The 14,670-nt window shown below is 36.6% G+C and overlaps 1 protein-coding gene across 1 annotated transcript; it reads left to right on the forward strand.

The window, feature by feature from the left end:
- Nucleotides 1–2,175: 2,175 nt before the first annotated feature.
- On the forward strand, nt 2,176–3,078 carry LOC141817903 (putative CCR4-associated factor 1 homolog 11). Its single transcript, XM_074705513.1, has one exon. It carries the CDS (start codon nt 2,176–2,178, stop codon nt 3,076–3,078), a length of 903 nt encoding a protein of 300 aa, XP_074561614.1.
- The last annotated feature ends 11,592 nt before the right edge of the window (nt 3,079–14,670 follow it).

Consider the following 14,670-nt stretch of genomic DNA (forward strand, 5'->3'; position numbering starts at 1 on the left):
TGACTAGAGTGAGAGACAGATGAGCATGGTACTCATGAGAGCACATGTACTGCTTACCATTGGCGATTGCTCAGATCTGACATTTCGTCAGACATGATATGAGCTACCGTAATTGGAGCTCCTGTATGATTGTGCAGTTTCTTTTGATGATCTATATATTTACCTTTCATAAAAAAAAAGACAAAGAGAATTATTTGTGTCGATTAAAGTTTAAATTAAATTTTAATTTAATTTAAGAATAAAGAGAAGAGAAAAAAGTGGATCTGCCACCTTAGTGGCTTCCTTAGAGCCGACCTCACAGGTATGGAGGGAGGTAAATTCAGATAGCAAGAGGCGTATGATGGGGTGAATAGTAGGTCGTGAGAGTTTTCATAAATTTTGACCGGTAGTTGTTACACCAAAAATACGCTATGCATCCAGCATCTACACTTCACCTAGGGGCAAATAGAAAATATATATATTACATGCAAAGGAGAGAGAATGAGAAGAAAGAGAATACCGATGCAAAGGAGAGAGGAAAGAAAAAGAGAAAAAAGTTAGAAATTATCGAAGGGGTAAAATGTGAATTAGATGCACCATTTGGAAAAAAAATGAAAGTTAGGTGCGCCTTTTAAGTATTGCCAAACTTTAGGTGCGCTCTTTGGGAATTTATTGAAAAAACATTGCAATTTGAAAATTAAACATATTTATATAACACCTATAACCTGAATGAATATCTTCTGGCCTTAAGCTTCTAATTTAACAAAAAAATACATACTGAACATGAAGCTACGAGGTTCTCGATGGACGCAAGGTAGAATTAAAGTCATTAAAGACTAGAAAATATCTGTCAAATTAGAATTGCATAAGTTGACCAAAATACATATGAAATGTCAAACTAAAAATCTCTATTCACTCATCTGCCATGAGATTGTCCAGCTCAACAGAAGAACATAGAAATAAAGATATTCTCATATAATCGTAATGTTTAGGCACTAGAATTTCTGTAGGTATAGGATGATGTTGCCTACCGTCGTTGGACCCTTGGTGCCCTTCCTTAAGTCAAAAATGATTTCAATACAGTGCTTGCGTATGATGGGAAGAAGTCCTTATTCATGAGATTGTCTAGTTCAACAGAAGAACAAAGAACTAGAGACATTCTCATGTAATCGCACTGGAATTGCTCTAGACAATATCTATGTTCTTCAACTGAGTTGGACAATCTCGTGAATAGAGATTTCTTCCCATCATATGCAAGCACCACATTGAACTCATTTTTTACTTGAGGAAAGACACCAAGGTAAATAAAGAGTTCTCCCCATCATACGCAAAGTCCTTTTTTCCTAACTCAATGTCATATGTCTAGTGTAGTTTATCTATTACTTTTCTTACAATACCCATACCATCCATAGGACGATCATCTATGCCACCTAATACAATAATAATAACAATCTCAAAAACTACTAAAATTCAACATTTAAAAGTTACATGTTACAACACAAAAAGATAAACAAGGAATAATGATAAGGAAGAAAGCGAGTTACAATCCTCCAAGTACATCAGGAATTTACGAGTGAAAGCGTATAGTTGACCCACAATACAAGACTCATGACTCGAGAGAAGCTTCAACGATCGAGATTTAAGAATAGAAATAATTTATGAGTGAAAGCGTATATGACATATCTGAGCTTGATTTAAATGAAATGAAAAATCCTAATTTTATTACCTATTTTTTCATAAAGGGTAAATAAGGAGACGAAAAGTTCTAAAGGAAAAATAATTGTCCTAATTAAAATGCTCAAAACTTTTAAATTGTAAAGGTTAAAATAAAAATAAAAATAAAAATAAAAATAAAATAAAATCTGAGGGGCAGCGTGACAATTTTAATAAAAAAACGTAACTAACAAATATTTTTTAAATAAAAGATTATTTAATAAACAAACACCGCCTAAATATTTGAAATCACTCAAAATTTTCTTAACCGAACGATCAAATATTAGATTAGATAGAAAATTTTCCTAATATAATTAATTCGGAATCCCAAAATTCCAAATGGATTAGGAGTACTGCAGCAGTGATAACAGATTCCGAATTGAACTCAACTGATTAGTAAATCCATCTTTATAAATAACTACTTCGAGGCAAACAACAGATCAGAGAGAAACTCAGAGCAGTAGAGAGCAATCGCTTGCAGCAATGGAGATCATCGACGTTTGGGAAGCAAACTTACTGGAGCAGATGGAGTTGATCTCTGTTATTCGCCAGTCCTTCCCGATCGTCGCCATCGACACAGAGTTCTCCGGCTTCCTCCGCTTGACCCCTCGCCATGCCGGTGAAGAGCGCATATACCGCGACATGAAATACAATGTCGACAACCTCTGCATGATCCAGCTAGGAATCGCCCTTTTCGACGACGCCGGCAACCACCCGGGCATGACATGGCAGATCAATTTCTCGGACTTCGACCCCGACGTCGACCCCTACACGCCGACGTCCATCGACCTACTGAAGAACAGCGGTACCGACATCCAAAGAAACCGGCGCGAAGGTATTTCTTCTGTTCCTTGCGCCGCTCTGCTATGGGAGAAACTGTTCAGTAGTCATCACGGAGGTACGTTCGTGACGTTCCACGGCCTGTACGATGTTGGGTATTTGGTAAAGATGTTTACCGGCGGAAGGCCTCTGCCGGAGACACCGAGGGAGTTTATAACCACGGCGAGTAGCTTTTTTAACGGAAAACTCTACGACATCAAGTACATGGCGCGGTTCTACCCAGGACTCCACGGCGGAGAGGTTGGCCTGATGAAGCTCGCGAATATGCTGAACGTGAAAGCCGACGGTGTGGCACATCAGGCGGGCTTCGATTGCTTGGTCATCGGACTGTCCTTCCACGAGATGCATAAGAGGTGGGCAGTCATGAACGGTCGAGACTTCATGATTCTCTACGGCTTGGAGATTGTTTGCCGTCAAAGCAAGAGAGCTTCTTCTTCTTCTTCCAGTCCTCCTCTTCGGCGCCCACCATTGGCTTTCCCGTCTCAATGCTTTGGCGGTGGGCATGGCCCTGTTCCTCTGCTGCCGCCGGCGATACCGCACGTCTGATCAGATGGTTCCAGCCGGCTGGTTCCACTTGAATGTTCTTAATTTTCCTGGTCCTGTGTGTTGTCATTCTTTAGAGTAGCTTTTAGTTATCGTGTGTCGTGTGTTGGTTATCGTCGTTCATCCTCCTGTTATTGTGGGTCAACTATACCTTCTGTTCTGTTCTGCAGTGTATAGGAGAAATTGATTTTATGATTTAGAAAGCTGAATTCTACAATCTGTTAAGTTTAATATCTACAATTGATTTTATTTTATGATTCTGTCATCCAACATTTTAGTTTTATATCTTTAATTTTAAATTAACAATTTGAAATTAAGTATTTTAAATTATGAGCCGTGAAGTGTTACGTTCTCTCAAAGTCGAAAGGTATGTTGATAGCTAAATTAACAGGACAAATAAATACAATAATTTAAAATATTAAAAGAATTTATTCAATGGAAAGGATTTTAACGATGGCTTATGAATTTTACAAGTATAAAAAATTTTAAAAATAAAATTTAGTTTAAAAAATTTATTGAAAAATTTAAATATTAATAGGGCCAAGTCCGAGAACATAAAATTGTTAGAGGTGCATATGAAATTTCAAAATATACAAAAAGTGTATTTAGATTTCATTCTTTGCAAAAGGTGCATTTCATTTTCATTTTACTTCTCTGCCCACAATCATTTTTTTCTTCTCTTTTTCTTTTAAGTTAAATTAAATTTTAATTTAAACTTTAATAGATAATCTTTTAATTTATTTATTTTTAATTTTATTTTTAAAACTTTAATAAAAAAATATAAAATAATGTTTAAAAATTAAAAAAAATATTTTTTCTATTTTTTAATATCTAAATATAAAAGAATAAAAAATAAAAATAAATTAATAAGATTTTATTAATAAAATAATAATAATGAATTTAAAAAATCACTTTGATATTTGTTTAAAAAATCAATCCCACAACTTAAATATCAAAATGGGTATGATATTGATTTTTAAAGTCCAATATCACTATAGTACTAGGATATATATATATATATATATATATATATATATATATATATATATATATCCCGTCGCAAAAATATATATATATATATATATATATATATATATAAGAGAGAGAGAGAGAATGCTATGCTGCGTGCCTAGAGCCGTCAAACGGGCCAACCCATGGCGGGGTGGGCCAACCCATAGCGGGCCCATCAAATGGCCGGGCGGAGCGGGCCGACCCACCAATTAGGCGGGTTACGAAATTTCCAACCCAATTCAAGACGGGCCGCAGGTTAGGCGGGCCAACCCGTGGGCCTATTAAAAAATAAAAAATATTAAAAATTTTAAATTTTAATTATAATTTAAATGGATTAAGTTAAAATTTTTAAGTTTGAATTATAATTTTTAAACTTGAATTGTAATTTAAATAGATCAAACCCACATATTCATTAAGTTTTCTACTTTAATTTTAAAATTTAAAATAAATAAATAAACTTTCTCAACACGCGGGCCAACCCAAGCCCGCCGCGGCCCAACCCAACCCGCGGGCCAACCCAAGCCCGCCGCGGGCCAACCCATGCGGGTCGCGGGCCTAGGCGGGCCAACCCATCTGAATCCATCTTAAAATGGATTGATAAAATTTCAACCCAACCCGCCTAAATTACTTGGCGAGGCGGGCCAACCCGGCAGACCTAACCCAAATTGACAGCTATATGCGTGTCAGCTTCTTATGCACCCGTGTGCAACACCCCCGACCCCTAGCCACTACCGTCGCCGTCGCCACGCCGTCCGACCACCGGAGACCGCCGCCCCAGGCCCGATCGACGGCCCACTCGCCGACGCACCATCCGGCACCGGATTACGATCGAATAGTGGTCGAAATCCGACCAAATTCGATCGCCGCCGAATCGGCAGACCCGACCACTGTGGGCCAAATCGCGCCCGATTTCCGTCCAAATATGTCGTCGGAGACTGGCCGAGGAAGGACCGCCGGCGGCCGGCGTTACTCACTAGGACTTTCCACCCCAGTGGCCGCGTGCTGGGTTCGCCGGTTTCCGGCCGGATTCGGCCAGATTCCGACCATAATCCGGCCGGAATCCTGGTGCCGATCGGTGCGCCGGTGAGTGTTAAAATTTCAACTCCAACCCGCCTAAATTACTTGGCGAGGCTGGGCCAACCCGGCAGACCTAACCCAAATTGACAGCTATATGCGTGCTAGCTTCTTATGCACCCGTGTGCGACACCCCCGACCCCCAGCCACTACCGTCGCCGTCGCCACGCCGTCCGACCACTGGAGACCGCCGCCCCAGGCCCGATCGACGGCCCACTCGCCGGCGCCCATCCGGCACCAGATTACGATCGAATAGTGGTCGAAATCCGACCAAATTCGATCGAAAACCGCCGAATCGCAGACCCGACCACTGTGGGCCAAATCGCGACCGATTTTCGTCCAAATCGCGGTCGGAGACTGGCCGAGGAAGGACCGCCGGCGGTCGGCGTTCCTTCCTCGGCCGGTCTCCGGCCGTGATTTGGCCCACAGTGGCCGCGTGCTGGGTTCGCCGGTTTTATGTCGAATTCGGCCAGATTCCGACCATAATCCGGCCGGAATCCGGTGCCGATCGGCACGCCGGTGAGTGTCGCGTCAATCGGGCCCAGTCCGATGGCCGGCGGTGGCCGGACGGCGAGGCGGCAGCGGCGGGAACAACGGCGGGTCAGCGCGAGGGAGCACTATGCATTCCCACTTTTGGACGGTCAGATCCTCGTGATCACGCGTGATGGACGGTGATCCCGCTGTCGCGCACGGGTGCGTAGGAAGCTGGCGCGCAGCATACCAAATATATATATATATATATATATATATATATATATATATATATATATATATATATATCGTTATTGTACTACTCTCTAATGTCCAATTTGATCCATCAATAGTTTTCGATCAAAATTTATTAATAGATTTAGAGAGTTTCGATCAAACTCATTTAGGTTTTGTACTGCTTCGGAGTCCAAATATCTCATTTTTTATTATTTTTAAAAAGTCTACACGGCAACAGTATTAGTGTTTAAGTTGTGATGTTTATTTTTGAAAAAATCATCACCATAGTGGTGTTGGTGTTTAAGCTGTAGTTTTGATTTTTAAACACCACTGTAGTAAAAGGTAGAATTTACCATCCTGGCGGTCCCACACGGTCGGAATTTTAAACACTAGTACCATAGTGATGTTGGTGTTTAAAAATTAATACTATAGTGATGTTGGTATTTAAGCAGTGGGGTTGATTTTTAAAAATAAACACTAAAATATTTATTTATTTATTGTTATTAATAAAATCAATTCTCATTATTAAATTTATTTTTATTTTTATTCTTTTATAATTACATATTAAAAAAATATTTTAAAAAATCTTATTTTTTATTACCCTACTTTTATATTATATATTTTATACATTAATTTTAAATAAAAATTAAAAATAAATAAATTTAAAAGATTTATTTAATTAAATTTAAGAGGAAATATATTACATATAAAGGAGAGAGAAAAGAGAAAAAGTAGCTATTGATTGAGAGGTAAAATGAGAATAAGGTGCACCTTTTCTACCCCTTTAACAATTACTAAACTCTTTCGATTCTTTTTTCACTTCTTTGCATGCAATATTTCTATCTCTTCGCATATAATATTTTTTCTCTCTTTCTTACTCTTAAATTAAGTTAAAATTTAATTTTAATCTAGGTAGATAATCCTTTAAATTTATTTAATTTTAATTTTAAAACTTCAATAATAAATTTAAAAATATAAAAGAAGAGTAATAAAATATAAAATTAATTTTTTATATTTACATATTTTTATTTTTAATATCTAATTATAAAAGAATAAAAAAATAAAATGATAATAATGAGAACTTATTTTAGTAATAAAAATAAAAAATAAAAAAAAAAATTATTTTAGTACTGATTTTTAAAAATCAACATCACAATTTAAATAGAACATTGTTGTGGTGTTCGTTTCTAAAGATGAGCACTACAGTGATGTTCATTTGTAAAAATCAACACCAAAGTGTTATAAAAGTTTTAAATTATTTTGAGCACTATTGGAAGAGCTTTAAAATAGTAAAAGAGGACTTATTTGGACTCAAGTTCATCTAATAAACTGATAGGAGTTGGAATAAGTATGATTGGAGCTCTCTAGGTCCATCAATGGATTTTGACCAAACCTATTGATGGACCTAGATTATTTGGATTTTTGAAAAATTGACATGTAATAGAAAATGGTAGTTCATGTCCAATTTTGATTTTGACATTCCTATGATAAGTTATGTATATGTGTCAATTGCCTTAAAGTCTGAAACTTTAAAAATCTTCTTACCACTATGTTAATGACTTCAAATTGATATCTTTGGACATATATAGACTCCAGAAAACATTAGAAAATTGTAGCACTTGGAATGGATCCGATCGAAACTCTTTAGGTCTATTAATGGATTTTGATCAAAACTCATTTATTGGCCTAGGAGTTTTGGATTTTTAAAATTTTATCAAGAAATAGAACAGGGTAGTATTGTGAAGGTATTTATGGTGTCTATAACTGGTTCTGACATTTCTACGATATGTTATGGACAAAAATTAATTTAAAAAAAAAAAATTCTTTTAAACCTATTAAAAGGCCTTAAATAAATTTTTTGGGCTTGAATATGACATGTTATGAGATTTCACCTAGTAATAAATGTAAATCTCTGAACGAGCTTCGATTTGGCATGTAGGACGTCCCATTATGATACTCAAGTCAAAAGTTATGACTTTCATAATTAGATATTTGGCACATACACATAATATATTGTAGAGATGTCAAAACCAGACATAAATACCATATATATCTTCTACACACATATCTTTCATCTTATGGCAAAAATTTTAGAAATTCTAATACCCTAAGTCGATCAATAGATTTCAATCAAAATCCATTGATAAACCTATACTGCTCTGATCGACCCATTCTAACTCCTGTAAGTTTCTACAGTGGTCAAAAGTCCATGGGTGTCCTTCATTATTATCGTAAAGAATTCTTAACATTGCTCAAAAGATTTAAAAAGTTTTAGACTTTGTGTCAATTGACACAGACATAAAACTTTGTGTAGGAGACTCAAAACTAGGATTTCTCACCATATTTTATCTATCTTCTATACACTCTACACTTCCATCTCATTGTAAAATTTTAAAAATTAAAGTTGTCTAGATCCATCAATGGGTTTTGGATAAAATTCATTGATGGACCTAGAGTGCTTCGATCGGACCTATTCTAACTCATATGAGTTTATTAGGTGAATCTGAATCCAAATAAGTCATCTTTCACTATTTTAAGCTCTCCCAATGGTGTTCAAAATGATTTAAAATTTTTAAAATACTATGGTGCTGGTTTTTGAAGACCAACAACACAATGATATTGTTCTTCAAAAACCAGCACCACAATGTGCGATCAAAACCTGAAGACCAGCATCACTACGGTGTTGGTCTTCGAAAACCAACACTATAGTTTATACTAGTTGGCACATGATCATAATTTGTCTACGTGTATTAGGACTAGGATTGGACATTATATATACCTTCTATACACTAACCTCTCCCATCTTGTGACAAAATTTCAGAAATTCAAATATCATAGGTGCATTAATGAATTTAGATCAAAACTCATTGATGGACCAAGAGAGATCTGATCGGACTCATTCCAACTTCTGTAGGTTTCTATAGTGCTTGGAAGTCCAAGGGTACCCTCCGTTATCATAGTAAAGGATTCCCAATATTTCTCATAAGGTTTAGAAAGATTAAGACTTTATGCTAATTGACACAAACTTATAACTTCGTATAGGAGACTCAGGACTAGGATTTCTCACCATATCTACCTTCTACACACTCCACACTTCCATCTCATTACAAAATTTCAAAAAATCTAAATCATCTACGTCTATCAATGAGTTTCGATCAAAACTCATTAATGGACCTAGAGAGCTTTGATCAGACCCAATCCAACTCCTGTGGGTTTATTAGGTGAACCTGAGTCCAAATAAGCCATCATTTACTATTTTAAACCACTCCCAATAGTGTTTAAAATGATTTAAAACATTCAGAATACTATAGTGTTGGTTTCAGAAGACCAGCACCATTAGTCTTCAAAAATAATTTTTTAAAAATCAACACCAAAAAGATTTTTTATTATATTATATTATTATTTATATTAATAAAATCAACTTCGTAATTAATTTTATTTTTATAATTAGATATTATTAAAAATTAAAGATACTAAAAAAATATTTTTAATATTTTATTAACTTTCTTTTATATATTTTTTATTTTTTTATTAAAGTTTTAAAATAAAAATAAATAAATGTAGGGGATTTTTTATGCTAATTAAAGTTTAAATTAAATATTAATTTAATTTAAGAAAAAAGAGAAGAGAAAAATAGATGGATCTGCAACCTTAGCAACCCCTAGGATGCGACCTCACTGGTATAGAGGGAGGTAAATTTAGGTACACAAACTAGAGGTGCATGGTAGTGTGAATGGTAGGTTGTGAGTTCCCATGAGATTCGATCCCTAACTATTATTCCAGAAATGTCATTCACCCACCGTCTGTGCTACGCCCTAGGGACAAAGAGAAGTATTTATGTCGATTAAAGTTTAAATTAAATTTTAATTTAATTTAAGAAGAAAGAGAAGAGAAAAAAATGGATCTGCCACCTTAGCGGCCTTCCTAGAGCCAACCTCATGGGTATGGAGGGAGGTAAATTCAGGTAGCAGGAGGCGCATGGTGGGGTGAATGGTAGGTCATGAGTTTCCATAAAATTTGACCCCTAGCTGTTACACTAAAATGCTATGCACCCACCATCTACACTACGACCTAGGAGCAGATAGAAAAAAAATATTACATGCAACGGAGAGAGAAAGAGAATATTGATGCAATGGAGAGAGGAAAGAAAAAGAGAAAAAAGTTACAAATTATTAGAGGGGTAAAATGTGAATCTGATGCACCCTTTGGAAAAAATAAAAGTTAGGTATGCCTTTTAGGCATTGCCAAACTTTAGGTGCGCTACTTTGGGAATTTATTGAAAAAACATTGCAACTTGAAAATTAAACATATCTGCATAACACTTATAACCTGAATGAATATTTTCTAGCCTTAAGCTTCTAATTTAACAAAAAATACATATTGAACATGAAGCTACGAGGTTCCTGATGGACACACGGTCGAATTAAAGTAATTAAAGACTAGAAAATATCTGCCAAATTAGAATTGCATAAGTTGACCAAAATACATATGAAATGTCAAATTAAAAATCTCTATTTACTCGTCTGCCATGAGATTGTCCAGCTCAATAGAAGAACATAGAAATAGAGATATTCTCATGTAATCGTAATAGTTCGGGCACTAGAATTTCTATAGGTATAGTATGATGTTGTCCACCGTGGCTGGACCCTTGGTGCCCTTCCTCAAGTCAAAAACGATTTCAATACGGTGCTTGCGTATGATGGGAAGAAGTCCTTATTCATGAGATTGTCCAGTTCAACAGAAGAACAAAGAACTAGAGACATTCTCATGTAATCGCATTGGAATTGCTCTAGGTAATATCTATGTTCTTCTACTGAGCTGGACAATCTCGTGAATAGAGATTTCTTCCCATCATATGCAAGCACCACATTGAACTCATTTTTTACTTGAGGAAAGACACCAAGGTAAATAGAGACTTCTCCCCATAATACACAAAGTCCTTTTTTCCTAGCTCAATGTGTAACGTCCCGAGAGAATTCAACTTTCCTGAATACACTTTAAGATAGGGCCCACACGACCGCTCAACAATAAAACATATGTATTTAACTACTAAACTATATGAATAAAGTCCCACACGGCCACAAACTACATATCCAACACATGTATGTAACAATACTAACCACAACAACAAGTAAATCCACATACACGTACCAACAAGGTATGATCACCAAAACACATCAACTACGTAACAACAAAAATCCCAAAGCACCTCAATAGTGCTTGCAACAAAATCAAATGACAAACTCCAAAAACCCACACATCGAAAATACAATCCAACAATCATACGAAATAACCCAAACCGATACTTCTCCTGCTGTGAGATGGGGCAATCTGGCAGAACTCCAAGCTTCAAGACAACATCCTTACCTACTACCTGCAAAGAAAAAAAAGAAACCCCAAGGTCTGAGTGGTGAGTATAAAATACTCAGTGGGTGCTAGATAGAAGTGCACAACATAAAAATATAAACATGAGTATCAAAGGCATACAGTCTCAATATGATACTTAAAGAACAAGGTCAACAAACTACGTACAACTAACAGGTATCATACAATACGAGAATAATGTATGTCATGTCACATAAATACAACAATCATATAACAACAAGTGCACAACCACAATCATATAAGAACAAGTGTAACAACCATAAATGTAGTAAACAATTACCAACAAATGCATGTACATATGTTATGCATGGTCACTGTCTGCACTCGCCACCCCCAGTCACCCACCTAGTGTTGTGAATTGGGGCGCCAAATAGGACAACTACACACCCTCCAACAAATGCATGGTCACTGTTTGCACTCGCCACCCCCAGTCACTGCCTGGAGCTTGAATTACGGTTTAGCAACCGTGACTCAGATGGCTGACGCGGTCAGCGGCAACGTCGGGCATCGGCTACTCGATCTTATCTACATGAGCAATGCTAGGACGAAGGGGACGGCGATGGCGGAGGATTGCAACAAGATGAGGAAGGCAACGGTGGACCGAATCGGTGCGTAGGGTAGTGGATGGAGCTGCTTCGGATTGGTGGCGCTGGTCTTCTCCACGCTGATGGCGCGAGGGAGAAGGGAGGCAGCGGGTTGCTCGATCTCGACTACGACTACGAAGGATCGCAGAGGTCGATGATGAGTTAAGGTTTGTATGCACTTTATCTATTCATTTTTGGGTTCTTGCATGAAAATAAATTTCTTAATAAATCGATCTGATTATATTTGCGTTATGTTGCATAATTGGAGGTTTGATTATAATTTTTATGATTTAATAGCTAATTTTGCATTAATTAAGTTTAACAAATTGTAGGGATCAAATTGGACCAAGATTGAGCTCAACCGTGATCGAATTGAACTAAGTTTGCTCAACTTGCTCGAGTCCACATTGAAGACAAGACCCAACTCAAGCCCAATTTAGATCCACCATTCTCCACAAACCCTAATTCTCCTTAAACCCCAAAACCAAGCTTTCCCATTAGATCAAGAATCAACGGCTCAGATTGATTGATCAACGGCTGGGATAAAAGAGAAACCCGACTGCGATGAATACTGGCTGCGCCACGATTCATCGTGTTCCTCAGTGCGGAAGCTCTGCTCGGACGCGTAACTCAAGGGTAAGCCCCATCCACTCGATTCGATTCCTTCGTGCTGCTGGATCCTTGAGGAAGCTTGAACCACTCCGTTGGACGGCAATCGACGGCTGGCAGTAAGTGACGGCGAGGGTTTCTTCGGCGCTACTTCTCCTCTATTTCGTTGCATTTCGGTGAGTAGCGGTATAATTAGCAGTCACGATCAGAAGAGGGGTTCTCTGAAGATTGCGGAGCACGTTCAAGGTGTTAACAACCTCATCAGCGTGAGAAGAGGAGCAACATTCCAGTTTTGCAGCTTAATTTCCACTTGAACGCAGGGCTCTATTCAAAGAGGAGGGTTTCTTCGATTTTTCAGAGCTATGGGTGCGAGCAGATGAGACCAGAGACTATGTTCCAACTTCTAAAGGGATTTTCGATGCCAACATTGTGAATTCGGCAGCTTGTTTGACACCAAGCTGAGAAAACACGAAGAAGAGAAGGTTGTGGATGAGATTTCTTTCATTACTACATATTACTACTTTCGGTTCTGTTGTTTGCCATTCTAAAATTTGGTTTGATTGGATTTGTTTCAACAATTTGTGAATTCTGGTTACTTAGTTAATGCTTTGGCTATTGTTAGTTATCTTGATTTATTAGAACTCTTTAGCTTCAATTTATCAAAGCTTCTTGAATTTGATTTCTGTTCTCCTGAAACTCTGAAAATGGGCACTGTTCAGTATCAAGAGGAATTCATGTTTTGGGTTTAAATTTGTCATCTCAAGCATTTGTTGCTTCTGTTAGTGATTACATTTGATAAGTCATCTTTGTTTTGCTAGCTAGATTGGTTTCTTTAGAATCAAATTTCTTATCTTAGTTAGCTGTTAAGGTGTTGTTTTTGTTTTTACAGCAATTGCTCTTGAATTACATTTTTAGATTAGGAGACAACTAGGTTTCCATTGCATTTTATTCATTCATTGCATTTTGATATTACATTTCAATTGCAAACACCCATTTACAAAGAAAACCCAAAAAGAACGACACGCAAGCTCAATTAAGCAATTTTTGATAATTGCTTAAAACACGACTCGAGGCCCCTATACTTCGTTTGTTTTGTATTCATTGTGGTTTTCGATAATTAAATCAATTTGAAATCCTAATCGTGACATATCAATTCTAGGGTTGTCAAATTTTGGCGCCGTTGCCAAGAATACTAGTAGAAATTATTTGATTTGAGCTTGTGCGCATTCTCATGTTTCTTTATTGTTGCTTTGATTATTGTTGGTTTCTAAAATGTACAAAAATTTATTTTATCAACAATCACATTCTCAACAATTTCAACAACAAATTTTTATTCACAGGAGCCTTATCAACATTTTCAGCAACAATTGCAAAGTGGGTAGTCTCCATATCAATTCTAACAACCTAATCAAGGTTTTCAGCAAGTTAATCACCAATTACGACTTCAAAATCAGAATTTTCAGCACTCTTATCAGCTACCACAACAATTCCAACAAAATTACAATAATATTCAACAACAAATTCAGAATTCACGGCCTCAATTTTATGGATTCCAATAACAATTTTAGCAGCCATTTCAATATTTCGAGCATCCAATTAGAGGTTTCCAAAATTAGTGTTTTCAAGACAATTATTCCCAACAACCTACATCAAGATTTCATGGAAATTTTTAGCATCAAAATCAACCAATTCAACCTTCAAATCAATTTCAACATCAACAATTCCAAGGTTCACAATTTTCACAAAATTTTCAACACCCACCTCATTTCAAGATCAACAAAACTCAAATTCAAACCAAGACGACTATGAGAATTCTAGTGAGCTTATCAACAACAACAAGAGCTTGAGGAGATAAAGCAACAAATTTTACAACAACAACAAATCTTGTTATAACAACAAAGTCAAAAAAAATGAATCCACTTTACAAAACATTGAAAGACAACTGACAACTTGTAAGTAGCATGAATCAAATTCAAGCTCAAGGATCAAGTTAATTACCTTCTCAAGATATTTCAAATCCTGAAGAAAATTTTAGTGAAATAATTTTGGAGAGTGGAGAGTCTACTTCAAGTCCAAGCACTCAAAAATTAAATTCTCATGAAGAAATTCCAGCAACTCATTTTTCCACCCAAATCAGCCCTATAATGACTGTACAATAGTTAATGGCGAACAAAATTCAAGTATAATTTCTTCATCAATGATCCTACAAATTTGGTTGAAGAAT

This window comes from Curcuma longa, unplaced genomic scaffold (genome assembly GCF_044706935.1).
Source record: "Curcuma longa cultivar G26 ecotype Majalengka, Jawa Barat unplaced genomic scaffold, ITB_CL_G26_1.1 contig_22471, whole genome shotgun sequence".
NCBI lineage: Eukaryota > Viridiplantae > Streptophyta > Magnoliopsida > Zingiberales > Zingiberaceae > Curcuma > Curcuma longa.

What these genes read in the sequence shown, in the direction of transcription:
- LOC141817903 (XM_074705513.1), top strand. Translation starts at nt 2,176, where the DNA reads ATGGAGATCATCGACGTTTGGGAAGCAAACTTACTGGAGCAGATGGAG.